We start from the raw sequence: 25,894 nt of genomic DNA, 5'->3' as shown, positions 1-25,894 counted from the left end.
CTCTAACGTTCTGTTAATCTGAACCTTTTCTCCTGAGTATTTCCCTTGTCTTTTGCATTGTATTGTATTGTGTTACAAGTGTTGGGGAAACTCCTTTTGAATTGAAAATTGCAGTGTTCTGCAAAAGTGAGGGTAATTAATGCTACTACCAAGCTTTTTTGTCTGATTTTATAAGTAGTATCATATAAATTAAGACATATCATAAATTAAAACAATGACAAAACGTAAAGAAAAAATCCACAGTAGCACCTACCCAGAAGTGCACTTAAATGCTGTTAACATCTGGTTCATTTTTGGTCTTGGTGCTATTTATTTTTTTATAGTTGAGATCATACTGTACATATTCGATCATTTTTTTTCTACAACATACAATAAGAAATAGATTTTACATTGCAACCCAAATGAACATATACCTGTATGTGTGTACACATGAAATAATAATCTTACTATCTCAGAGACACTCAAATTTCTATTGTATTTGATTCCATTTATTCAATCCTGTTTTATTCCATTGCAATTCCATTAAAAAATATATTGGTTGCTACCCTCTAAATTGATTTCACAACTGAGTTCTGTGTTGTGGTATGCATTTAAAAATACTGGATATACAATTTGTTCTTACTTTTTTCCCATTGTTATTGTAACAATTATTTTCTTGTATCATTAAAACACAATTATAATTTTTAATGGCTGCCTACTATTCTATTGTAAGGATGTACCAAAATTCATTTAACATTTTCTAAATTGTTACACATTGAGGTGTTTCTCTTTCTTTCTCAAAAACTCACAACAAAATTTTACCTAATGCTTTGACTATATTTTTGACTTGTCCTTTAGAATAGCTTGGAATTATAGGCCAGAGACTTTATATCATCTTTAAGGCTTTTGTTGCATATTTCATTAATTACTTACAGCTTTTCCCCTCCTTGTTATGAAACGGTCCTTTATACCATTGCCAAGTGTCTTTCAGAAGGTGGGGCCTGTCTCGTGCCACACTTGCTGGCTTCGGATATTCTCAAGAGGAAAATTTTTGCTGATAAGGGGCATTTTCCCTCACAAAGTTGTTTTAAAAAAGTAATTTAAAAATCACACAGGTCAATCATATTCATATAGAAAGTTTAGAAAATACAGCGAAGCAAAATCTAGAGGGAATCTTATATAAGGTTGTATGTCAATTATATCTCAATAGAAGTTTCTTTTACTGAAAAAAAAAAAATTCACCTGCCATTTTTCCGCCCAGAGATAACCATTGTTAACATTTTAGTTTATGTCCTTCCAATTTTTTTCTATGTCTGTCTATCTCCCTATCTCTCTGTCTCTGTATATATATATCACCAAGATATCTATAATTTATAAAAACGGAGCCATACTCCAGCCTCTTTGGAAGCTGCTTTTGTTCAACAGTGTCTTCTGAACGTCTTTACATGCTGATGAGTAAATTTCTAAAACACCATTTGCAATGGCTGGACAATATTCTGATGTATGGATAAGATCTAATTCGTGTAATTAGTACTCTTTGGGGAGTATTCATGGCTGTCAATTTAGCCATGATATGAAACACGACCAAAAGCCATGAAATAAAGCTTTTAATTCAATGGCAAACCCAAGCATGAATCCACAGTGAGAGTATTTGTTTGTGGTTTTCTGCTTCGCCACTGAATGTTCTAATTGTCCTCCCCTGTGGTGTGTCTCCCCGCTAGTTTTAGATGACCACACGCCTCCATGTAACTGCACACCCCTGACCCTCTGCTCTGCCATCTCCCACGGGATCTACTACCTCTACCCTTTCAACATAGAATATCAGATACTGGCCTCCACGATGCTCTACGTCCTGTGGAAAAACATCGGGCGCAAAGTTGACAGTCATCAGCGTCAGAAGATGCAGTTCAGGTCTCACGGGGTCATGCTGGGCTCGGTACTGGGCCTGACCGCACTGGCTGCCACCATTGGGGTCGTGGTGGTGTATCTGATTTGGATCGGGCGTTCCAAAACCGGGAGCGAGTCAGCACTCATCATGTTCTACCTGTATGCCATCATCTTGCTAGTACTCATGGGGGCGGCAGGGCTGGCTGGGATCCGGATTTATAGGCTAGATGAGCAATCACTAGACGAGTCCAAAAATCCGGCCCGCAAACTGGATGCAGACCTGTTGGTGGGCACTGCCTCCGGCTCCTGGCTCATCTCCTGGGGCTCCATCCTGGCCATCCTCTGTGCCGAGTCCTGCCCCCCGTACACCTGGTACAACCTGCCCTACTCCATCCTGGTGGTTGTTGAGAAGTACATCCAGAACCTCTTCATCATTGAGTCTATTCACCGAGAGCCGGAGAAGCTCTCCAAGGACATCAGAACCCTGCAGGTGGTCACAGTCTACAATGGCAATGCCACATCCCTCCCTTCTTGCTTCGAGAGCAGACCTGCAGCCGGGGACGTGGCTCCCCAGGACAGCGAGATGTCACATGCGGCCAATGGAAATATGTGTCTGAGAGAAGTTGATAACAAAGAGGAAGAGGAGAAGAGCTGGGAGGGGGCCCTGGGCCCAGCCCGCCACCCCCATTTCCTGCAGGGCAATGCCCAGAGAAGAGTCTTAAGGAATATTGCAGCCTTTTTGTTCCTCTGCAATATTTCGGTAATCTGCAAGTTATTTCTTTATTTAAATATATTGATTAATCTGTTTTCCTTGCCGTTTTCAAATAAGGAATAAAGGCAGCTTTTAATCAAAATAATTTAAACGTAAGGTTAAAATATTAGACTGGAACATAGGCTTATATTCTACAAATTTGCTGACTGAGTATCTGTATGCCATGGACTGGGGTGGGAACAAAGAATTAAAGGTGAGGGGGCTTCCCTGGTGGCGCAGTGGTTGAGAGTCTGCCTGCCGATGCAGGGAACACGGGTTCGTGCCCTGGTCCGGGAGGATCCCACATGCCGCGGAGTGGTTGGGCCCGTGAGCCATGGCCGCTGAGCCTGTGCGTCCGGAGCCTGTGCTCCGCAATGGGAGAGGCCGCAACAGTGAGAGGCCTGCGTACCGCAAAAAAAAAAAAAAAAAAAAAATTAAAGGTGAGAAGACGTAATCTCTTTCCTCAAAAAGGTCACAGTATTAGTGGGAGAGGGAGACAAGGAAAAAATATAATAGAGTGAATATGGCAAATGCTGGGACAGGGCTATCTGCAAGGTGGGATGGGAGCATGGAGTCAAAGAGGGACTTCAATAAGTAGGGGATGCTTGAGGTGAGACAGAGACTCAATTAGGAGTGCTTTTGGCTGCAAATAACAGATAGCTTGATCAGCAGTATCTTCAGTCTTAAAGACAAGAATTCTGGAAGTTGGCTATTCAGGGTTGGCCTGGCAGCTGAACCCTATCATCAAGGATCCAGGCACTGTTCACCTTTCTACTGAATGTGGTTGGCACATGGTCATAGGATGGCTGCTGCAGCACCAGGCACCACATCTGGGTTCAAGACAGGAAGACAGAGGGAAGGATTGGTGCCAGGCAATGTCTGCAATTGATGTGACCACCCCTAACTGCAAGGGAGGAAGGGGAAGTGGATGGTTTGCTTTCTAGCCTCTATAATGGATGGTAACAAGGTAGAAAAAGATGTATAATCAGCCACTCAATATTGTCTGCCTCAGCCTCAAGGAACAGTTGGAAGTTTACCAACTGTGATCAAGGCAAGAAAAAGAAAGGCTTGGGGCAGAGGGCACGTGATGTGCAAAGACACAGAGGCAAAGGACACCATGGCCTATTTGAGTAGCGTGAGCAGCTTGTCATGAATTCCATACACGTGAAGCAGGGCGGGAAGCAGGATGGAGGGTCTGGTTAGACGGGTCTGGCTTGAGCAGAGCTTCATAAGCCTGGCTGAGTCTGATCTTCACGCTGAGGGCAGTAGAGGACCCTCTCAGATTTGTGTTTTAGAATGATCTAGCAGCAACGTGCAGGAAGGATGGAGGGAGGTAAGATCAAAGTCAGGGAAACCTGAACAGAAGCCCCACAGAGCTGCCCAGATAGGAAATGATGGAAACTTGAACCAGGGCAGTGCTGGTGGGGATGGTGAGAAGGAAAAGGAATACAAAGCATTGTGTATTGTTGGGATTTCTTCTAGAGGTACATAGAAGGGTGACAGGTCTGGGTAAAAAGGAGGGAGAAGCGGCCTTTGGTGCACACAGACATCAGCAGTGACTGTGTCTGGTGGAATGGTGACGACGCCCCAGCACACGGGGCCCGTCCATCATCGCAGCCAACTCTCTGCTACCAGCCTCCGTATCATCAGGGCTGCTCTGTTTCCCCAGAAGCTTACTAACTTTTTAGCTTCCTCTCCCTAATGTCAGTTGGTGCATGTCCAGGGACTGCAACTTTTGATATTACCCTAAGGCCACAAAACTGGGAGGGTCCATCTGAAGCTGAAAGGGCCATGTGTCTGCCAACCGAATCTGATTCTTGCTTTGGGTCACCTGGACCTTGGTCCCCCTCCAGGTCGGCAGACAGATATGGGGAGTTCTGAAGGGAGAAGGGGTCCCAGAAGAGTGTGGCTCCAGGTGCGCCCTCTTCTTTCATCTTATAGACATTTATGGGGCATCTGCTCTGTGTCAGGAGCTATGTGGGTGCAGCAGTGAACAAAGGACTTAAAACAGGAGAACAAGAGAGAGAGATATTAATAACTACAACGGGGCTGCATTTTATATAAGGCTTACATTCCAGAGAGGGGTGTATCAGCTTAGGTTCTTATAAAGTCAGAGTTGGTTCTAGAAAGCCCCTAAAGCGTGTTGTTTTTTATGCACCCCAAGGTATGAAGATCTCTCTTTTCAGTGAGTTCAGAAAGACCACTTTCCCTGTGTTGGTTTTTTGCTTGATCACCAGGTGGTACACTTGGCTTGCTTTTTTTGGACCAGCTTGACCGAGAATAGCACTGCTACACTAGAATCGAGTGGCAACTGATGTTCTCTTGGGACCCGAAGGCCAGGTTCAGGGCTCTGGACCAGGAGAAGTACACGTTTTATCTCTTCATCTCTGTGCTCTGCCCCTGATGGCCCCAGGCACTGCCTCCTTTCCCTGGGGAGTGAGCCATAGGACGGAAATGAATGCAGGCTGATGTCTTAGGATGACCTGAGCCAACTCCACGGGCAGCACTTTGAAACCCTGCACTTCAACCCATGTTGTGCTGAGGGCATCTGGCAGAGGCAGGAACTGTTTCTGTTCGGGACCAGGAGCTGGCGCAGAGGCAGCAGCTGGAGGTGCTGGTATGCACGACCACGTGGGGCGATTGGCAGCTGTGGGGTGGACAGTAAAGGGCGGTGGGTGTGATGATGGAAGACTTTGGGTGCTGTGGGAACACTGGGGTTCAGGGGAGGCCTCCTCTTGGTGGAGTGGGGCAGTCTGGGCGGAGCAGCAGGTACGGGGAAGGCACGGATGCAGAGCAAGGTAGGGCTTGCTGGATGCGCTCAAGAACTGGAAGGAAACCCACGTGGCTAGAACTTGGAGAGCAAGAAGAGAGAGGCGTGGCCACAAGCCAGGACTTAATCCTAAATGCAACAGAAAACCATCTAAGGGTTTTATGCTCTGAGTGACAAGATCTGATTTGTGTTTTTATTCTTTTAAATTAAATTAAATTTTAATGGTGGTAATGAACACATAACCTAAAATTTACCATTTTAACCATTTTCCAGTGTACGATTCTGTAGCATTTACTGCATTCACACGATTGTGCTACCATCACCGCCACCCACCTCTAAAACTTTTTCACTTTGCAAAACTAAAATTTTGTACTCATGAAACAACTCTCCATTCCCTCCACCCCCATCCCCTGGCGACCACCGTTCTACTCTCTTTCTCTATGAGTTTGACTCTGGGTATCTCATATAAGTGGAACCATACGGGATTTATCTCACGTGGTGCAAGGACCTTCAGGTTCATCCATGTTGTAGTCTGTGGAGGGAGAGGGATGCCAAGAGCGGCTCCCAGGTTCTGCCTTGAGTTCCTGATACATGGTGATGCTACTTATGGAGATTGGGGTCTCTGGAGGGGGAGCAGGCTTGGGAGGGGCTCAGGTGGAAGGAAGCACGTGAGTTTAGTACTGGACACTTTCAGTGGTAAGGACATCCAAGTGGACATAACCAACAGGCAGCTATTTTGGTTTTCTATTGCTGTGTAACCAGTGACCCCAAATGCATGACAAAAACAACAACCATTTTACTATGTCTCAGGAACTTGTGGATTAGGAATTCTGGCAGGGCTTGGCTGGACAATTCTATTCCTAATGAAACTGACTGAAGCTACTGGATGGGCTGCTTGGGTTGGAAAGTCCACGATCTGGTGCCTTGGGTTGGGGAGGCTGAAAGGCTGGACTCAGTGGGGACTCTGGCTGCAGCGTATTCATGGGGACTCTCCAGCACAGCGGTCTCAGGGGAGGTGGACTTCTTAGGTGATGGCTCAGGACCCAGAGCCAGGCTTCCAAAGGACTGGAAGTGCCAGTCTCTTAAGGTCTGGGTGTGGACATTGCACGGCACCATTTCTGCCATATTTTATGGGTCCAGCAGTGATAGCGTCCACCCAGATTCAAGGGAAGGGGGCATAGGTTGCCTTTCAAGGGGATGAGTAGCAAGAATTATAGCCAACTTCACAGCAGATGGAAAGATCTGGATTTCAGGAAAGAGGTCCATAAACTCTTCTTTTATTCTCATTTTCATTCTTTTTTCTTTTTAACATATTTAATGGAGTATAATTTGCTTTACAATGTTGTGTTAGTTTCTGCTGTGTATAACAAAGTGAATCAGCTATACATATACATATATCCCCGTTTCTCCTCACTCTTGCGTCTCCCTCCCACCCTCCCTATCCCACCCCTCTAGGTGGTCACAAAGCACCGAGCTGATCTCCCTGTGCTATGCAGCTATTTTCCCCTAGCTATCTGTTTTACATTTGGTAGTGTATATATGCCAATGCTATTCTTTCACTTCATCCCAGCTTACCCTTTCACCTCCCCGTGTCCTCAAGTCCATTCTCTATGTCTGTGTCTTTATTTCTGTCCTGCCCCTAGGTTCATCAGAGCCTTTTTTTTTTTTTTTTTAGATTCCATATATATGTGTTAGCATACGGTATTTGTTTTTCTCTTTCTGGCTTACTTCAATCTGTATGACGGACTCTAGGTCCATCCACCTCACTACAAATAACTCAATTTCGTTTCTTTTTATGGCTGAGTAATATTCCATTGTATACATGTGCCATATCTTCTTTATCCATTCGTCTGTCGATGGACACTTAGGTTGCTTCCATGTCCTGGCTATTGTAAATAGAGCTGCAATGAACATTGTGGTACATGACTCTTTTTGAATTATGGTTTTCTCAGGGTATATGCCCAGTAGAGGGATTGCTGGGTCATAAGGTAGTTCTATTTTTAGTTTTTTAAGGAACCTCCATACTGTTCTCCATAGTGGCTGTATCAACATTCCCATCAACAGTGCAAGAGGGTTCTGTTTTCTCCACACCTTCTCCAGCATTTATTGTTTGTAGGTTTTTTGATGATGGGCATCCTGACTGGTGTGAGGTGATACCTCACTGTGGTTTGATTTGCATTTCTCTAATGATTAGTGATGTTGAGCATCCTTTCATGTGTTTGTTGGCAATCTGTATATCTTCTTTGGAGAAATGTCGATTTAGGTCTTCTGCCCATTTTTGGATTGGGTTGTTCTTTTTTTGATATTGAGCTGCATGAGCTGCTTGTATATTTTGGAGATTAATCCTTTGTCAGCTGCTTCATTTGCAAATATTTTCTCCCATTCTGAGGGTTGTCTTTTGGTCTTATTTATTGGTTCCTTTGCTGTGCAAAAGCTTTTAAGTTTCATTAGGTCCCATTTGTTTATTTTTGTTTTTATTTCCATTTCTCTAGGAGGTGGGTCAGAAAGAATCTTGCTGTGATTTATGTCATAGAGTGTTCTGCCTATATTTTCCTCTAAGAGTTTTATAGTGTCTGGCCTTACATTTAGGTCTTTAATCCATTTTGAGTTTACTTTTGTGTATAGTGTTTGGGAGTGTTCTAATTTCATTCTTTTACATGTAGCTATCCAGTTTTCCCAGCGCCACTTATTGAAGAGACTGTCTTTTCTCCATTGTATATTCTTGCCTCCTTTGTCAGAGATAAGGTGACCATATTTGTGTGGGTTTACCTCTGAGCTTTCTCTCCTGTTCCATTGATCTATATTTCTGTTTTTGTGCCAGTACCATACTGTCTTGATTACTGTAGCTTTGTAGTATAGTCTGAAGTCAGGGAGCCTGATTCCTCCGGCTCCGTTTTTCTTTCTCAGGATTGCTTTAGCTATTCGGGGTCTTTTGTGTTTCCATACAAACTGTAAATTTTTTTATTCTAGTTTTGTGAAAAATGCCATTGGTAGCTTGATAGGGATTGCACTGAATCTGTAGATTGCTTTGGGTAGTATAGTCATTTCCACAATGTTGATTGTTTCAATCCAAGAACATGGTATATCTCTCCATCTGGTTGTATCACCTTTAATTTCTTTCATCAGTGTCTTATCTGCATACAGGTCTTTTGTCTCCTTAGGTAGGTTTATTCCTAGGTATTTTATTATTTTTGTTGCAATGGTAAATGGGAGGGTTTCCTTAATTTATCTTTCAGATTTTTTATCATTAGTGTATAGGAATGCAAGAGATTTATGTGCATTAATTTTGTATCCTGCTACTTTACCAAATTTATTGATTAGCTCTAGTAGTTTTCTCGTAGCATCTTTAGGATTCTCTATGTATAGTATCATGTCATCTTCAAACAGTGACAGCTTTACTTCTTTTCTGATTTGGATTCCTTTTATTTCTTTTTCTTCTCTGAGTGCTGTGGCTAAAACTTTCAAAACTATGTTGAATAATAGTGGTGAGAGTGGGCATCCTTGTCTTCTACCTGATTTTAGACGGAATGGTTTCAGTTTTTCACCATTGAGAACGATGTTGGCTGTGGGTTTATCATATATGGCCTTCATTATGTTGAGGTAAGTTCCCTCTATGCCTACTTTCTGGAGAGTTTTTTGTTTTTTTGTTTTTTTTTTTTTTTGCTGTACGCCGGCCTCTCACTGCTGCGGCCCCTCCCGTTGCAGAGCGCAGGGTCCGGACGCGCAGGCCCAGCGGCCATGGCTCACGGGCCCAGCCGCTTCGCAGCATGTGGGATCCTCCCGGACCAGGGCATGAACCCATGTCCCCTGCATCGGCAGGTGGACTCTCAAACACTGCGCCACCAGGAAGCCCTGGAGAGTGTTTTTCATAAATGGGTGTTGAATTTTCTTGCAAGCTTTTTCTGCATCTATTGAGGTGATCATATGGTTTCTAGCCTTCAGTTTGTTAATATAGTGTATCACATTGATTTGTGTGTATTGAAGAATCCTTGCATTCCCGGGATAAACTGCACTTGATCATGGTCTATGATCTTTTTAATGTGTTGTTGGATTCTGTTTGCTAGTATTTTGTTGAGGATTTTTTCATGTATGTTCATCAGTGATAATGGCTTTCTTTTTTGTAGTTTTCTTTTTTTGTGATATCATTGTCTGGTTTTGGTATCAGGGTGATGGTGGTCTCATAGAATGAGTTTGGGAGTGTTCCTCCCTCTGCTATACTTTGGAAGAGTTTGAGAAGGATAGGTGTTAGCTCTTCTCTAAATGTTTAATAGAATTCACCTGTGAAGCCATCTGGTTCTGGGCTTTGGTTTGTTGGAAGATTTTTAATCACAGTTTCAATTTCAGTGCTTATGATTGGTCTGTTCATATTTTCTATTTCTTCCTGGTTTAGTCTTGGAAGTTTGCACTTTTCTAAGAATTTGTCCATTTCTTCCAGGTTGTCCATTTTATTGGCATATAGTTGCTTGTATTTGTCTCTCATGATCCTTTGTATTTCTGCAGTATCAGTTGTTACTTCTCCTTTTTCATTTCTAATTCTGCTGATTTGAGTCCTCTCCCTTTTTTTTCCTTGATGATTCTGGCTAATGGTTTATCAATTTTGTTTATCTTCTCAAAGACCCAGCTTTTAATTTTATTGATCTTTGCTATTATTTCCTTCATTTCTTTTTCATTTATTTCTGATCTGATCTTTATGATTTCTTTCCTTCTGCTAACTTTGTGGGGTTTTTTGTCCTTCTTTCTCTAATTGTTTTAGGTGTAAGGTTAGGTTGTTTATTTGAGATTTTTCTTGTTTCTTGAGGTAGGATTGTATTGCTATAAACTTCCCTCTTAGAACTGCTTTTGCTGCATCCCATAGTTTTTGGGTCATCGTGTTTTCATTGTCATTTGTTTCTAGGTAATTTTTGATTTCCTCTTTGATTTCTTCAGTGATGTCTTGGTTATTTAGGAATATATTGGTTAGCCTCCATGTGTTTTTTTTTTTTACAGTTTTTTTTCCTGTAATTGATATCTAGTCTCATACATTGTGGTTGGAAAAGATACGTGATACAATTTCAATTTTCTTAAATTTATACCAAGGCTTGATTTGTGACCCAAGATATGATCTATCCTGGAGAATGTTCCATGAGCACTTGAGAATGTGTATTCTGTTGTTTTTGGATGGAATGTCCTATAAATATCAATTAAGTCCATCTTGTTTAATGTATCATTTAAAGCTTGTGTTTCCTTATTTATTTTCATTTTGGATGATCTGTCCATTGGTGAAAGTGGGGTGTTAAAGTCCCCTACTATGATTGTGTTACTGTCAATTTCCCCTTTTATGGCTGTTAGCACTTGCCTTATGTATTGAGGTGCACCTATGTTGAGTGCATAAATATTTACAATTGTTATATCTTCTTCTTGGGTTGATCCCTTGATCATTATGTAGTATCCTTCTTTGTCTCTTGTAATAGTCTTTATTTTGAAGTCTATTTTGTCTGATATGAGTATAGCTACTCCAGCTCTCTTTTGATTTCCATTTGCATGGAATATATTTTTCCATCCCCTCACTTTCAGTCTGTATGTGTCCCTAGGTCTGAAGTATGATCTTCTGTAGACAGTGTATATACAGGTCTTGTTTTTGTATCCATTCAGCCAGTGTATGTCTTTTGGTTGGAGCTTTTAATCCATTTACATTTAAGGTAATTATTGATATGTATGTTCCTATTACCATTTTCCTAATTGTTTAGGGTTTGTTATTGTAGGTCTTTTCCTTCTCTTCTGTTTCCTGCCTAGAGATGTTCCTTTAGAATTTGTGATAAAGCTGGTTTGGTGGTGCTGAATTCTCTTAACTTTCGCTTGTCTGTAAAAGTTTTAATTTCTCCATCGAATCTGAATGAGATCCTTGCTGGGTAGAGTAATCTTGGTTGTAGGTTGTTCCCTTTCATCACTTTAAATATGTCCTGCCACTCTCTTCTGGTTTGCAGGGTTTCTGCTTAAAGATCAGCTGTTAACCTTATTGGGTTTCCCTCTTATGTTATTTGTCACTTTTCCCTTGCTGCTTTTAATATTTTTTCTTTGAATTTAATTTTTGATAGTTTGATTAATATGTGTCTTGGCGTGTTTCTCCTTGGATTTATTCGGTATGGGACTCTCTGTGCTTCCTGGACTTGATTGACTATTTCCTTTCCCATATTAGGGAAAATTTCAACTCTAATCTCTTCAGATATTTTCTCAGTCCCTTTCTTTTTTCTCTTCTTCTTCTGGGACCCCTATAATTCGAATGTTGATGCATTTAATGTTGTCCCAGAGGTCTCTGAGACTGTCCTCAATTCTTTTCATTCTTTTTTATTTATTCTGCTCTGCAGTAGTTATTTCCACTATTTTATCTTCCAGGTGACTTATCCATTTTTCTGCCTCCGTTATTCTGCTGTTGATTCCTTCTAGAGTATTTTTAATTTCATTTATTGTGTTGTTCATCATAGTTTGTTTGCTCTTTAGTGCTTCTAGGTCCTTGTTAAACATTTCTTGTATTTTCTCCATTCTGTTTCCGAGATTTTGGATCATCTTTACTGTCATTATTCTGAAATATTTTTCAGGTAGACTGCTTATTTCCTCTTCATTTGTTTGGTCTGGTGGGTTTTTACGTTGCTCCTTCATCTGCTGCATATTTCTCTGTCTTCTCATTTTGTTTAACTTACTGTGTTTGGGGTCTTCTTTTCGCAGGCCTCAAGTCCTTAGTTCCCATTATTTTTGGTGTCTGCCCCCAATGGGTGAGGTTGGTTCAGTGCCTGTGTAGGCTTCCTGGTGGGGGGGACTGGTGCCTGTGTTCTGGTGGGTGGGACTGTATCTTGTCCTTCTGGTGGGGAGGGCCATGTCCAGTGGTGTGTTTTGGAGTGTCTTTGAACTTAGTATGACTTTAGGCAGCCTCTCTGCCTAAAATGTGGGGTTGTGTTTCTGTCTTGCTAGTTGTTTGGCATGGGGTGTCCAGCACTGGAATTTGCTGGCCGTTGGGTGGAGCTGGGTCTTAGCGTTGAGATGGAGATCTCTGGGAGAGCTCTTGCTGATTGATATTACGTGGGGCTGGGAGGTTTCTGGTGGTCCAATGTCCTGGACTAGTCCTCCCACCTCGGAGGCTCAGGCCTGACACCTGGCCGGAGCACCAAGACCCTGCCAGTCACATGGCTCAGAAGAAAAGGAAGAGAGAAAAAAAACAAAAACAAAAACAAACAAAAGGTGAACAGACAGAACCCTCGGACAAATGGTAAAAGCAAACCTGTACAGACAAAATCACGCAAAGAAGCATACACATACACACTCACAAAAAGAGAAAAAAGAAAAAATATATATATATTAAAAAAAAAAGGAAGAGAGCAACCAAACCAATAAACAAATCCACCAATGATAATAAGTACTAAATACTAAACTAAGATAAACATAAAACCAGAAACAAATTAGATGTAGAAAGCAAACTCCAAGTCTACAGTTGCTCCCAAAATCCACTGCCTCAATTTTGGGAACATTCGTTGTCTATTCAGGTATTCTTCAGATGCAGGGTTTATCAAGTTGATTGTGGGGATTTAATCTGCTGCTCTGGGGCTGCATGGAGAAATTTTCCTTTCTCTTCTTTATTAGCACGGCTCCTGGGGTTCAGCTTTGGTTTAGGCCCTGCCTCTGTGTGTAGGCTGCCCTCAGGAGTCTGTTACCCACCCAGACAGGAGGGGGTTAAAGCAGCAGCTGATTAGGGGGCTCTTGCTCACTCAGGCCAGGGGGAGGCAGGGGTACAGTAGTCATAATTGGGATGCGGGGTGAGACTGGCGTGATGTTACAACAGCCTGAGCTGTGCCGTGTGTTCTCCCGGGGAACTTGTCCCTGGATCATGGGACCCTGGCAGTGGCTGGCTGCACAGGCTCCCAGGGTGGGCATGGGTAGTGACCTATGCTTCCACACAGGATTCTTGGTGGCAGCAGCAGCAGCGTTAGTGGTTCATGCCTGTCTCTGGTGTCTGAGCTGTTAGCCACGGATTGTGCCTGTATCTGGAGCTCATTTAGGCAGTGCTCTGCCCCCTGTGTGCAGACAGGGGAGGAATCCCCTCTCCTTGTGCACCCGGAAACAATGGTCTCTTACCTCTCCAACAGGTCCAGACTTTTTCCTGGACTCCTTTCCAGCTAGCTCTGGCGCACTAGCCCCTTCAGGCTGTGTTCACGCCGCCAACCCCAGTCCATTCCCTGGGGTCTGACCTCCAAAGCCCGAGCCTCAGCTCCCAGCCCCGCCCTCCCCGGCGGGTGAGCAGACAAGCCTCTCGGGCTGGTGAGTGCTGGTCAGCACTGATCCTCCGTGCGGGAATCTCTCCGTTTTGCCCTCCGCACCCCTGTAGCTGCGCTCTCCTCCATGGCTCCGAGGCTTCCCCCCTCCGCCACCCGCAGTCTCCGCCCGCGAAGGGGCTTCCTAGTGTGTGGAAACCTTTCCTCCTTCACAGCTCCCTCCCAGAGGGGCAGGTCCCGTCCCTATTCTTTTATCTCTGTTTTTTCTTTTTTCTTTTGCCCTACCCAGGTACGTGGGGAGTTTCTTGCCTTTTGGGAAGTCTGAGGTCTTCTGTCAGCATTCAGTAGTTGTTCTGTAGGAGCTGTTCCACATGCAGCTGTGTTTTTGATGTATTCATGGGGAGGAAGGTGATCTCCACGTCTTACTCTTCGGCCATCTTGAAGGTCTCTTCCTTTTCTTCTCATTTTCCCTCCTTCTTGACAATATATCCTCCGTGTGCCCACTGAGGGCCAGCAGTGCTGTGCATGATGAGGGTGCAGCATGCCCCAGAGCTCTGGTCTTCCTCCTATGGGGTCTATAAACCAGATGGCAGGACTAGCAACAAAAAATCAAACAGGAGAAATGCCTATAGTGCTGCATGCCCTGCAGGGAAGTAAGAAAGGATGGGCATGAAGTGGTGCTTGGATGGCCATGGTAGATCACATGGCCAAGTTGGTGGGAAGGGCTTTCTCAGGCAGTGGGATTAGAGACCAGAGCTGGATGGCAGAAGGAGCCATGGGTGCTCCAGGCAGAGGAATCAGCCGGTGCAAAACCCTTGGTGGGGGGAGCTTTCCTCCTTTGAGAAGAGGAGGAAGGCCATGTGACTGGGGTGGGTGGGTAGGGGACAATCTGGGGAGCTGGGCTGGGGGGTGGTAAGGGACCATCTAACAGAGAGCTCTGCCATCCCATGTAGCAGGTAGATTTTATTTTAGATGTACTGTGAAGCCCTTGGGTGTTTAACCAGGAAAGGGACACCATCTTACATAAATAGTTAATCTGGCGATGAGTGGTGAATAGACTGTAGGCTGAGAGCTTAAGCAGGGCGCCACTGCAATGGTCCAGGTGAGAGATGGGGGTGGTGGCCTGGCAGGTGGAGTGGAGAGAAACGGGTGGATTGAGAATTGATGGATTGGGTGGCAGGTGGATTGTTATGAGAATGAGTGAGAAGATGAGGATGATGCCTGAAAATTTGATTGAGCCTCTGGGAGGAAGATGTTCCTGAGGAGATGGGGAGAAATGGGAATGTAATGTTGAGTTTGAGATGCATTTCAGACAACCAAGTAGCCAGTGAGATATACGAGCCTGCAATTCTCAAGGGTGGACCAGGCTGGTGATTTAGATTGGAAAGTCGTAGGCCCATAGCTGGTATTTACAACCAGGACTGGGTGAGATCATTAGGGGTCATGGGTATAGGGTAGAGAAGAGGACCCAGGAATGAATGAGCCCTGGGACCAGCCAACGTTAAGAGACAGAACAAAGGAGGAGGAACCAGCTAAGGAGGGCGGGAAGAACCAGCTGGCATGGGAGGATGACGCTTAAGGACCCAGAACACAGAGAACAAAGTGGGCTAGAGATATAAGCCCACGAGTGTTCTATATGGAGATGTTAATGAAAGCCATGTGTATCAGATACCCATTGCTGCGTAAGAAATGAGCCCTAAACTCGGCAACTTAAAACAACAGACATTTCTTATTTCACAACTTCTCTGGGTCAGGAATCTGAGTGTGACTTAACTGGGTGGCTCTGCTCAGGGTTCCTTACAGGCTGTGGTCAAAGTGCCCACTGGGGCTGCAGTCATTTCATGGCTGGATTTTGGAGGGGAAGGGGGTCTGTTTCTAAACTCACTTATGTGGCTGTTGGAAGGATTCAGTTCCTGGTGGGCTGTTGGGCTGTTGGGCTGAGGGTTTGAGTTCCTTGCTGGCTGCGGGCCTGAGATCCCCCTCAGTTCCTGGCCATGTGGCCTCTCCATAGGCTGGCTCACGTGGCAGCCAGCTTCCTCTCTTGCAAGAGGGGGTGAGCAAGATGGACTCCAGAGTCCTTTTGTAACCTAATCTCAGAAGTGACATCCCATGACTTGTGTCATGTTCTGTTGGTTAGAAGAGAGTCACTAGATTCAGTCCAACTCAGGGGGACAGGGCTCCACAAGATTCCCAGGAGGTGGGACCATGGGGGGTCATCCGAGAGGCTACCTGCCACAGTGTAGGGGTGGAGAAAGTTGTAGAAATGTCAGTGTGAGAGGGAAGCAGGTCTAGGAGCCCAACAATTTAGGGGGAGGTAGAGGAGGAGGAACTGGGACACGGAGGCTGAGAAGGGGGAACCAGTGTGTAGATTCCATGAGCAACAAAAATAATAGGTTATTGCTTTATGTTTTGCAGATGTAGTTGCCATTTTATTCTCACCTGAGCCCTCTGAGACAGGTGTTAGTATTCCCATCTTATAGGTGAGGAAACTGTGGCTTGGAGATATTAAATTATAGTCTGTAAGTGGCAGGAACCCAGGGCTGGTTCCACGGCATGTGCTTCTCCTCCCAATCAGGGGGATGTGGGCAGGGCCTGGGCTGCCTCTCTAAGCCAAGAACAAGACAGAAAAAGGACCACAGAACTCCCCAGCCCAGACCCACGTGGCTGGGACCCCCAAGCACCAATGGTGAAATGTAAAGACGGGTGTGGGAAACAGGGAGCACCACTGTAGGAAAACACTGGAGGCTATGGGAACACACAGGGAGTTCCTGCCTGACTGGTTAGATCAAGGAGGGCTTCCTGGAAGGGGAGGTGTCTCAGGACTCGGAAGAAGATAAGACTTAGCAGAAGGAAGACAGGGAGTCCCTGATAGAGGAAGAGGCAGGAGCAAAACCCTGAAGGCTGGGGAAAGGCACATTTGGGGGCTGTGCACAGCCCGGGAGGGCCAGAGTGAAGGGCGTGACGAGAGATGTGGAGACGTGGACGTGTTCCCGATCACTGAGGGAATTTGGACTGTCTCCTGAAGGCATTTGGAGCCCTGGTGCGTGGTCAGCAGAGAAGTGACAAGGTCAGATGTGTGCTTTATAAAGATCACTCTGAAGCCATGTGATGTGCTGGAGCGGGGTGTGGGGGGGAATCGAAGGCACCCATTGGAGTGGGGGGGATCATGGGAGGCATTGCAGCAGTCCGGGGAAGGGGAGATGGAGGACCAGACCAAGGTGAGGGCTGTGGGGATGGAGAGAACCAGGTAGGTGTGAAGAGCATTCATGCAGCATCGGGGCTCAGTGGACTGGCTCAGTGGACTCCATAGAGATGGGAAACACACAGGGGCTGCTTACCCCTGTGACAGGTGTGACTTGGTCTCCCTGAGTCCAAGTCAGCACCTGGGTTTGTGGGGGGCCCCCGGGCGGCTGCTAGGACCACCTCCTCTTCTCTTGCAGCTCTGGATCCCTCCCGCCTTTGGCTGCCGCCCCGAGTATGACAATGGATTGGAGGAAATTGTCTTTGGCTTTGAACCCTGGATAATAGTGGTCAACCTGGCCATGCCTTTTTCTATTTTCTACCGAATGCACGCAGCTGCCTCCCTCTTTGAGGTCTATTGTAAGATATAATCTGTCTCCACATCAAAGACTGAGGAGAGAGCTAACAAGAGAATTCAGTGGAGCCACCTGGGAATGGCGAGGTCGGGCAAATATTGCCTTACAAATGTGAGAAGGGCTGCCTTTTGTCTGCGATAATTGTTTTTCCCATGAGCTGGAATTGCCCATCACCCTGGATGAGTGTAAACAAGTTAGATCAAAATCTGAGATGGCTGAAGTCTGCCCTTGGTTAGTTAATTCTAATTGAACCTAAATTATTTGATCTCCTTCGAAATGAGATCCTCTGTTTTAGAATAATGTGATTTCAGGTCAGAAAAAAATATATCCAGTTTGTTTTTCATTAAAATATTTTCTGTTATCATGTTACTATATACAACCTTTTCCTGACCATCTGCATAGTCTAATCACCTTTAAAATTTATCTTTCCCAGAGCTGATGAATGTAGCTAAAATCACATTTAGTTTATATTGTACTTTCTGAATACGTTTCATTTTTTGAACAAAGTTATTTTTATCGTCTGGATGGAAATTTGTGTATATATCGATATAAAGACATATTTCTCACCTGAAATTTTGGTATATTTTCATTTGTGAAGTTTTTTTTAATACATTAGTATCTTTCACTATAAATATATATATGCTTATTTTAGAAAATTAGGACATTTCAGAAGAGTAGAGAGAAAAATCCCCTAAGATGCCATTGTTCAATCGACAGTCATGTTTTTCTTCCAGTTTAATTGAGATGTAATTGACATATAGCACTGTATAAGTTTAAGGTGTACATTAATGATTTGGCTTACATCATGAAATGATTATCACAATAAGCTTCGTGAACACTCATCATCTCATACAGATGCAAAATTAAAGATAAAGATCTTGACAGTCATTTTTTAAACATCTTGATGTGTTTCTTTTAACTGTGTTGGACTCACAGGGTTCTTTTCATTGTTGTTTTGTTATACTTGCCAGAGATGATGCGACATATTCAATTTTGTATGCAGTTTCCCCTCAACAATATGGCACAAACCTTCCCACCCGCATTGTTATAAACTCTTTGTAAATATAATTTTCATACTATATTCTATTCTACTGAGTACCGTAATTAACTTTGTTTCCTATTGTTGGTTTTAGAGTGTTTATAACTTTTTGTTTTTATCAGTGACTCTGCAAAAATCCACCATATATGTAAAACATTTTCTATATTTAGAATTACTTCTTAAGATATTTCCTTAAGGGCTTCCCTGGTGGCGCAGTGGTTGAGAGTCCGCCTGCCGATGCAGGGGACGCGGGTTCGTGCCCCGGTCCGGGAAGATCCCACATGCCGCGGAGAGGCTGGGCCCGTGAGCCATGGCCGCTGAGCCTGCGCGTCCGGAGCCTGTGCTCCGCAACGGGAGAGGCCACAACAGTGAGAGGCCCGCGTACCGCAAAGAAAAAAGAAAACAAACCTTAAAATTAGGATGCCATATCCAAAGGTTATAAATACTTTAAAGCCTCTGAAGGAATATTGACATTTGGGATGGCTTTGTATATGCTTTTTCTTAATTCTTTTAAAATCATAATAAAATAGTTAACTTACTGTAAGTACTAACGTGAACATCATTTCATCTCAGTGTGTGTGTGTATATATATATATATATTTTTTTTTTTTTGACAACACAGAGGGACATAAGAAACACCAAAATTTTTACATAACTGAAATACTTTATATTAATTTTTGGAAAAAGTAGGAAATGGACAGATAGACTAAAAGCAAAGTAAAACATTATCTATCATACCTTCCATCTAGGGCAGTGGTTTTCAACCGTGGGTGATCTTGTCTTCCAGGGGACTTTCGACAATGTCTGGAGACATTTTTGTTACCGCTAGGGGGCGTTACTGGCATCTAATGGGTAGAGGCCAGGGAAGCTGTTAAGCATCCTCCAGTACACAGGACGGGACTGTTTCCACCACAAAGAATTATTCTGATCCAAGTGTTAACAGTGCCTAGGTTGAGAAATTACCATCTAGAGGTTACTGCTGTTAATTTTTGGTACCTATTAGTACACACACATACACACACACACTCACACAGGCCCAAACGGGATTGCTTTTATATATATTGTATTTGCATGTAACTTGCTTTTGAAATCTTAATACACCAGCAAGCTTTGTAACTATTTTAGGGTCCCCCGGCATCGATTCTCACACTTCCGAATGCATTAGAATCATTGAGGGAGCCTGTTAGGATTCCTGCCTTCCCAGCTAGAAGGTCAGCTTCCGTTGGTCTACAGCGGGGTCCTGGATACTTAAGTAAGCATCTCAGGTGATGCCAACTCCCTTCCAGAAGCATCTCAGGAGTCCACGCACCTCAAGTTAAGACTCCTGAAGGACATTCCTCGACATTGTGTTCTCTTCTGCAATGTGACCTTGCACGGCTTCAAAGTACATTCCCTGGAGGGAGGTATCATTCCTCATGTAGTGAAATCCTGCTGTTGGACATTTAGAGACATTTAAGTGGTTTGCTTGCTTGTTTGTTTGCTATTATAAGTGACACCATGGCAAGCGTCTTCTGCTGAGTTTTTGTGCACATTGGTAAACGACACTGTGTGAGATTACTACACGTGAATGCCAATTTCTCCAAAAGATCCCATTTTGGTCATTATTAATTTCCCCCTGTTCTAAGCAGGGGGCCTCAGCCTGTGGGTTTTAGGCCCTAGGGCCTCAGCCTGTGGGTTTTAGGCCCTGCCAAAGAGATATAGGGAATCACAGTAATGCTGGGAACAACTGGTCCAGGTGTGGTGGTTTTGGGGTGGGCGTGGGGCACCATCAGAGCTCAGAAAAGTCAGCATAGCCTTGCTGGGCTCAGGCCTTTTGAGGAGGGATCTTAAAGATGTCCCTGAACAAGAAGAGCCCACAGCCTCAGGGGTGGCTATTCCAGCCGGGCAGCTTCAACCCACAAGTAGTTAAGCATCCCAACTCAACCGGTTGAGGCACCAAGGAAAATTTATTACCTTAATGCAATTCACAGAAAAGGAACCAGAGTGTGCAGATCTCAGGGCTAGAATAAGAGCAATGCAAATTAAAATAACAATGAGATACTATTTCCCATTCATCAGATTGGCAAGGGTTGGTTGGCAAGATGTGAAAGAAAGGGAATTCACATACACGGGTCGTAGGAGAGTATATTGATAAAGCCACGTGGAAGAACAATTGACAATATTGACTAGGGCTACAGGTGCATATTCCTTAAGACCTAGCAATACCACTTGGTGTGTGTGTGCCCCAGAGGTACCCTCACTCACATGTGTTCATCACACATAGGAGATGTGTTCAGAAATGTCTACAGCAATAGTGCTTGTCATTGGGAAAAACTGAAAACAGCCTAAATGTCCATCAGTTAGGAGTATGAATAGGTAAATTATGGACTATTCCTACAATGGAATATTTTTTCACCGGAGTGAAAAAAATGAAGGGGCCAGAGAAACATGTATCAACCTGGGTAATCCCTCAAGACAATGCTGAATTAAGAATGAAGTAGCATGAAGGTATAATAGTATGATACCATTAATATAATGTTTCAAAACAGGCAAAACAGTTCCTGATATTTAGGGGATACATCCATACACAGTAAAATTATAAACACACATGAAGATAGGATGCACCCCAAGTTCAGTGTGGTGGTTACCTGTGGGCCGGGAGGGAGGTCTGGAGCGGAGACAAACAGCTGAGTGCATGCGTGCCTGAAATGTTTGGTGTCTTAGACAAAGTGATCGGTATAAAAGTATTCATTATAGTTTCTTCTGTGCTTTTGGATACGCACAAGATATTTCATAATAAAAACATTTGAAAGAGAAAAGAAAGTCAACATAAGGAAGATGAACTCAGAGTCATCAGAGAAGGTGAACTTGCAATATTCATCCACCATTGCTGGGACGAGGGTGTCAAGGCTACTGTTGTGTGGTCTCCTGGGCAGGTAGATCCCAGAGGTGGAGTAACTCAATGCCATTAGCTGTAAACATCACCCGACTCGCTCCCCAGGGATGATTCCCTGCTCGTCAGGAAACCCGACATGGATTTGTTTTCCCATGTGGTTCTCTACTGTGGGGACCGATGCCCTTGGCGCTCAAGTTACCAGGATAATCTCTTTCTCATCTGTTCTCACCTGTGGCAACCTGATCAGGGAAGAGCCTATGCATTTGGTAGCTTGAGCTCATTCATCCCTGACCCTGGTCAAGGCAGGATTTGAACTCATGATTTTTGGGTACCATGGCTCTTGGTGAGGCTGAATGGAAGGGCAAAAACTTTGGAGCTGGACACCCAGGGTCACAACTAGCCCCGTGGAACCTGGGTGTGCCTTAGAAAAGATTTCCCTTCCACAAGACCTTTTATGAACTGCTGGACTAAACCGCACCAGCATCTGCCTAGTCGTCCTTGCCTGGAGGTCAAATTAGCCTCCTTTGTCTCCCCACAGGGAACATGAAGCCCAGTTGGAGTAATTACTGCTCTCGCCTGCTCACTGCATAGCCCTTCAAACTCACCAAGCTCCTCATGTCTGTCTCTATGAAGTCTCAGCTCCCAGCTGACCTCACTGGATAAGCATTACTACTCTATTAGAATGGGGGGGGTAGGACTTCCCTGGCAATCCAGTGATAAGAATCTGTGCTTCCACTGCAGGGGACAAGGGGTTCGATCCCCGGTCGTGGAACTAAGATCCCGCATGCTACGCGGTGCGGCCAAAAAAAAATGCAGGGAACCTTTGACCATGCCTACATCGCGAGGAAGTTGTAGCATTTGGACCACTGAGCCTTTTAAAAACCCATTGCCTTTCCTCTCTATTAGACATATCGTCTTAAAAAGAAAGCCAATTCGGTAAAAATATCATTCAAAAAGTTGCTTGAGGATGTGTGTACAGGCCAATGCATCCACGGACAGAACATCTCCCTTTTCTCCCAGTTGTAAATTGCTACACTTAGCTTCACAGGGTGAAGAGTGAGCGGAAGCTGCTGCAAACAGCTGGTTCTTCCCTGGGATTACGAGTGTTGCTGTGGAAGAGGTGACCAGCAGGGGGCGCTGGTGCCTTTCCTTCTGAGCCCACTTCACTTGCACTTTCAGGCCAAAGTGAGGGGAGATGTTGTGGTAGCAGCCTAAGGGTAAAAATGCCCCGATTGTACTCTATCCATAGCTCTGGGTTCCTGCGATGTGTCAGAGATGGCTGTCACCATCCCAGCGGAGAGCTGGGAAAATTCTGAGTTCTCACAGGGAAGCTGAGAACTAGTTAGTTTCAACAAGGATGCTCCTTCCACGTGCCCTCACCACCTCCCACTTCCTGGGGGAGGTTTGGAGGAACAGGGTGTATGCAGGGTGTTATGAGGCTGGGGTGCAACTTGGTCAGGGCAGCTGGTGGGAGGGCACTCTGTGGGGTCTGATGGGGAATGACCGAGACATTAGCTTGTCCTAAAAGCAGAGCCGAGGGGACCGTGGTGAGGAGACAGGAGAATGGTGAGTGTAGTGTTTTAAAGCTCAAAAGGGATGGTAGTTCTGGTGTGGTGTTTCAGCTGCATTAATAACATAGGAAACACCACAGTGATGACGGTATGTTAATTGTCTAAAAAAAGTAAATCAAATCAAGTCACCTGCTAAAAACCCTTCAACGGCTTCCCGTTGCTTTTAGAAGAATGTACAAACTCCTAACCGTGGTCTGTTGGGATCTTCAGGAGCTGGCCTCTGCAGCTCCATCTTCTTCTCAAGCCAGGTCCTCCCTCTGCCTCCCCCTCCCCCAGCCACCCCTGCCTGCCTGCACTGCTCCAGCCACAGCCGTCTCCCAGGGCACGTGAATATTCCAAGCTCTTCTGCTCCTCAGGACTTTTGCAGTGCTTCCCACCCCTCCTTGATCATCTGTCTAAACAGACCCTCTGTTGTGCTTCACCTCGGTGCCCTTTACGGTTACTTGCATAGTTTTACTTGTTTTTTTGTGCTTTTCTCTTGGGAGGGTGGGGCTTTGCCTCTTTCTCTCCCAGGGCCTCACCACGTGGGTTGCATGACCACATGTGCAGGGCGTGGGGAGACCCCGGGAAGGCTTGTGATTGGCCTGTGTCAGACCTGGCAGAACTTCTCTGCCCGATTCTAGTCCACATCTGCGGACCCTCGTTTGCCTTTAAGGCACAAGAGGGCGCTTTAAGCCTGGTGCTTAATAAAGAGTCCAGAGAAGACCGTGCATTAGGATGTGCTCACCTCTTCCTGCTCTGCATCAGGAGCTAAGCAGGGGCACCCAGTTCTACGGAGGCCTGTAGGTGGGGTCTGTTCTCCTCCGTAGGGAGGAACCAGCGGCCAATCTCTTCTTCCCGCCGGGACAGGAAGTGATCCGACCGTCTCCGCGACAGACTGACAGCTGCAAGGGCTGCCTACATGTCTTGGCAGATGTTTCTAGAACACCCGTCTTGGGTGATTGGTCTAAGCCAAGCATAGTGACAACCTCCTCCCCTTCGCTGGGCATCGGTATGGATGGTATGGAGGTGGGCATGTGAATAGCTCTAGACCAGTTGGGGATAACCTATGCCTGTGAGCTAAGAATGGTTTTTATATTTTTGAAAGTTTTTTTTTTTTTTTTTTTGCTGTACGCGGGCCTCTCACTGTTGTGGCCTCTCCCGTTGCGGAGCACAGGCTCCAGATGCACGGGCTCAGCGGCCATGGCTCACGGGCCCAGCCGCTCCGTGGCATGTGGGATCTTCCCGGACCGGGGCCCCGTGTCCCCTGCATTGGCAGGCGGACTCTCAACCACTGCGCCACCAGGGAAGCCCTGGCAGCAAGTTATTATTATGGCTACATGGACAATTTCAGGTCTCTGCCTCCAGGGATGCTGCCGAGTGTGGACCAGATGTCTCTCTTTGCACACAAGTGCTGCTCCGAGAATTCTCAGATTGCTGGTCCTCAACATGGCCCAGAGAGCCCGTAGGAGGAAAGACAATGCCCCCTAAAGATGTCCACACGTCCTCATCCCTGGAACCTGTGAATAGGTCACCTTAGAAGGCAAAAGGGACTTTGCAGATGTGATTAAGTCAAGGATATTAAGGTGGGAGATTCTTGTGGAATATCAGGGCAGGCCCTCAATGTAATCACAAATGTCCTTATAAAAGGAAGATTTGACTATGGAAGAGGAGGAGGCAATGTGATCACAGAGGCAGAGATTGAACTGATGTGGCCACAAGCCAAGGAGTGCCAGCAGCCACCAGAAGCTGGAAGAGGCAGGGATGGGATTCTCCTTCAGGCCTCTGTTGATGGCTCTGCCAACGCCTTCATTTCAGTCCAGTAAGACTCATTTTGATCTTTTGATGTCCAGAACGGTAAGATAATAAATTTATGTTTTAAGCCACAAAGTTTGTGGCAGTTTGTTATAGCATGCATAGGAAATGCTTTTTCCCTTTGCACCGGAAAAAGCTGGATGGTCCAGGGCACTACCGAGCCGTCTGTGTCTTGGTTTCGCTGTCTGCAGATGGAGTGGGTGAGCAGCATGAATCGGGTCTTGGCTTCAATGACACACCTCCTCTGGGTTGGTTCTATTTCTCTGGCCTCCCTTCTCAGAGCTGTTTGCAGGCTCATGGCCCTCTTCTTGGCCATTTGGTGTTGGAATTTCTGCGGGGCTATACTGGGTCCTCTTGGCTTCTCACTGCTCTTCTTGGTGGTCTAGCTCATGGGCAAGGGCTTGCCTACGGTACAGATACTGTTGGCTCTGAAATTTGCATTTTCAGCCTGACCTCTCAACTGCAGACTGGTTATTTCCAGCAGCATACTTGGATGTCTCAAAGGCATTTTATACTGAATGTGTCCAACACCAAACTCAAGATATCCCACTCCTCTGGCTACCTCTCCCTTCATATTTTCCATCCCCATGGATTGTTCCAGCCTCTGTCTGTTATTCAAGTCAGACATACAAGGGCTGTCTTTACACCGCCGTTATGCCTCATTTCCAATCAGTGGCCACACCTGTCACTTCTACCCCCAAATACCTTGGTTGCATCCACTTCTCCCCACTTCCAACCCCACCACCTACTCCAAGCCACCATCATGTCCATCGTGGTCTCTGAAGTAGCTCCCTCACTCATTTCTCCAGTGCATCCCTTGCCTCTACCAGTCTGTCCTTCATGCTATGGCTGGAGTGGTGTTTGAGAAAGGCCAAGATGCTCCTGTCCCTCCCCTGCCCAACATCCTCCAGTGGCCTCCCCTCACTGCTGAGACAGAGAAATTTACCTTGGCCCCGGGTCCTGCATGGTCTTTCTTGACCACCTCTCCAGCCTGATCTCATATCACTTTCCTTGTGCTTCACCTTTCCTCTGTGCTCCATCACACTGACTAGCTTCTTTAGTTTTTTGAATGTGTTATGTTCCCTCCTGCCCCAGGACCTTTGCACTTGCTGCTTCTTCTTCCTTTCAGTTAGTTAATTCCTATTTCAGATCTCCATCCAAACAATGGTTTCTCAGGGAAGTCTTCACTCATCCCTAGACCAGGTCTGGTGTCCCTATGAACTTTTGCAACACCATTTAGCTTTCCTTCACTGTGTCTATTGTACCTTTTAATCATACAATTATGTGTCAGATTGTTTGAATAGTGGTCCTTTTTTTTAAAACCACTTACCTGTAAGCCTCAAGAGGGAGAGACAGTGTCTGTTTTTTTTTTTTTTCCTGAGGACTGTGTCC

The 25,894-nt window shown here is 45.2% G+C and overlaps 1 protein-coding gene across 1 annotated transcript in view; it reads left to right on the top strand.

Moving 5' to 3' along the window:
• OTOP1 (otopetrin 1) overlaps positions 1 to 17,238 on the top strand; it is a 42,247-nt gene extending 25,009 nt beyond the window's left edge. Inside the window, exons 5-6 of the mRNA XM_065878189.1 lie at positions 1,701 to 2,626; positions 17,068 to 17,238. Of these exons, the coding sequence (XP_065734261.1) occupies positions 1,701 to 2,626; positions 17,068 to 17,238 (1,097 nt within the window). The remainder of the gene's footprint in view (positions 1 to 1,700; positions 2,627 to 17,067) is intronic.
• Positions 17,239 to 25,894: the final 8,656 nt, after the last annotated feature.

The sequence above is a fragment of the Phocoena phocoena genome, chromosome 5 (assembly GCF_963924675.1).
Source record: "Phocoena phocoena chromosome 5, mPhoPho1.1, whole genome shotgun sequence".
NCBI classification, from domain to species: domain Eukaryota; kingdom Metazoa; phylum Chordata; class Mammalia; order Artiodactyla; family Phocoenidae; genus Phocoena; species Phocoena phocoena.
The sequence above is the reverse complement of the archived record's forward strand: the minus strand, read 5'-3'. Positions and strand labels throughout refer to the sequence as shown.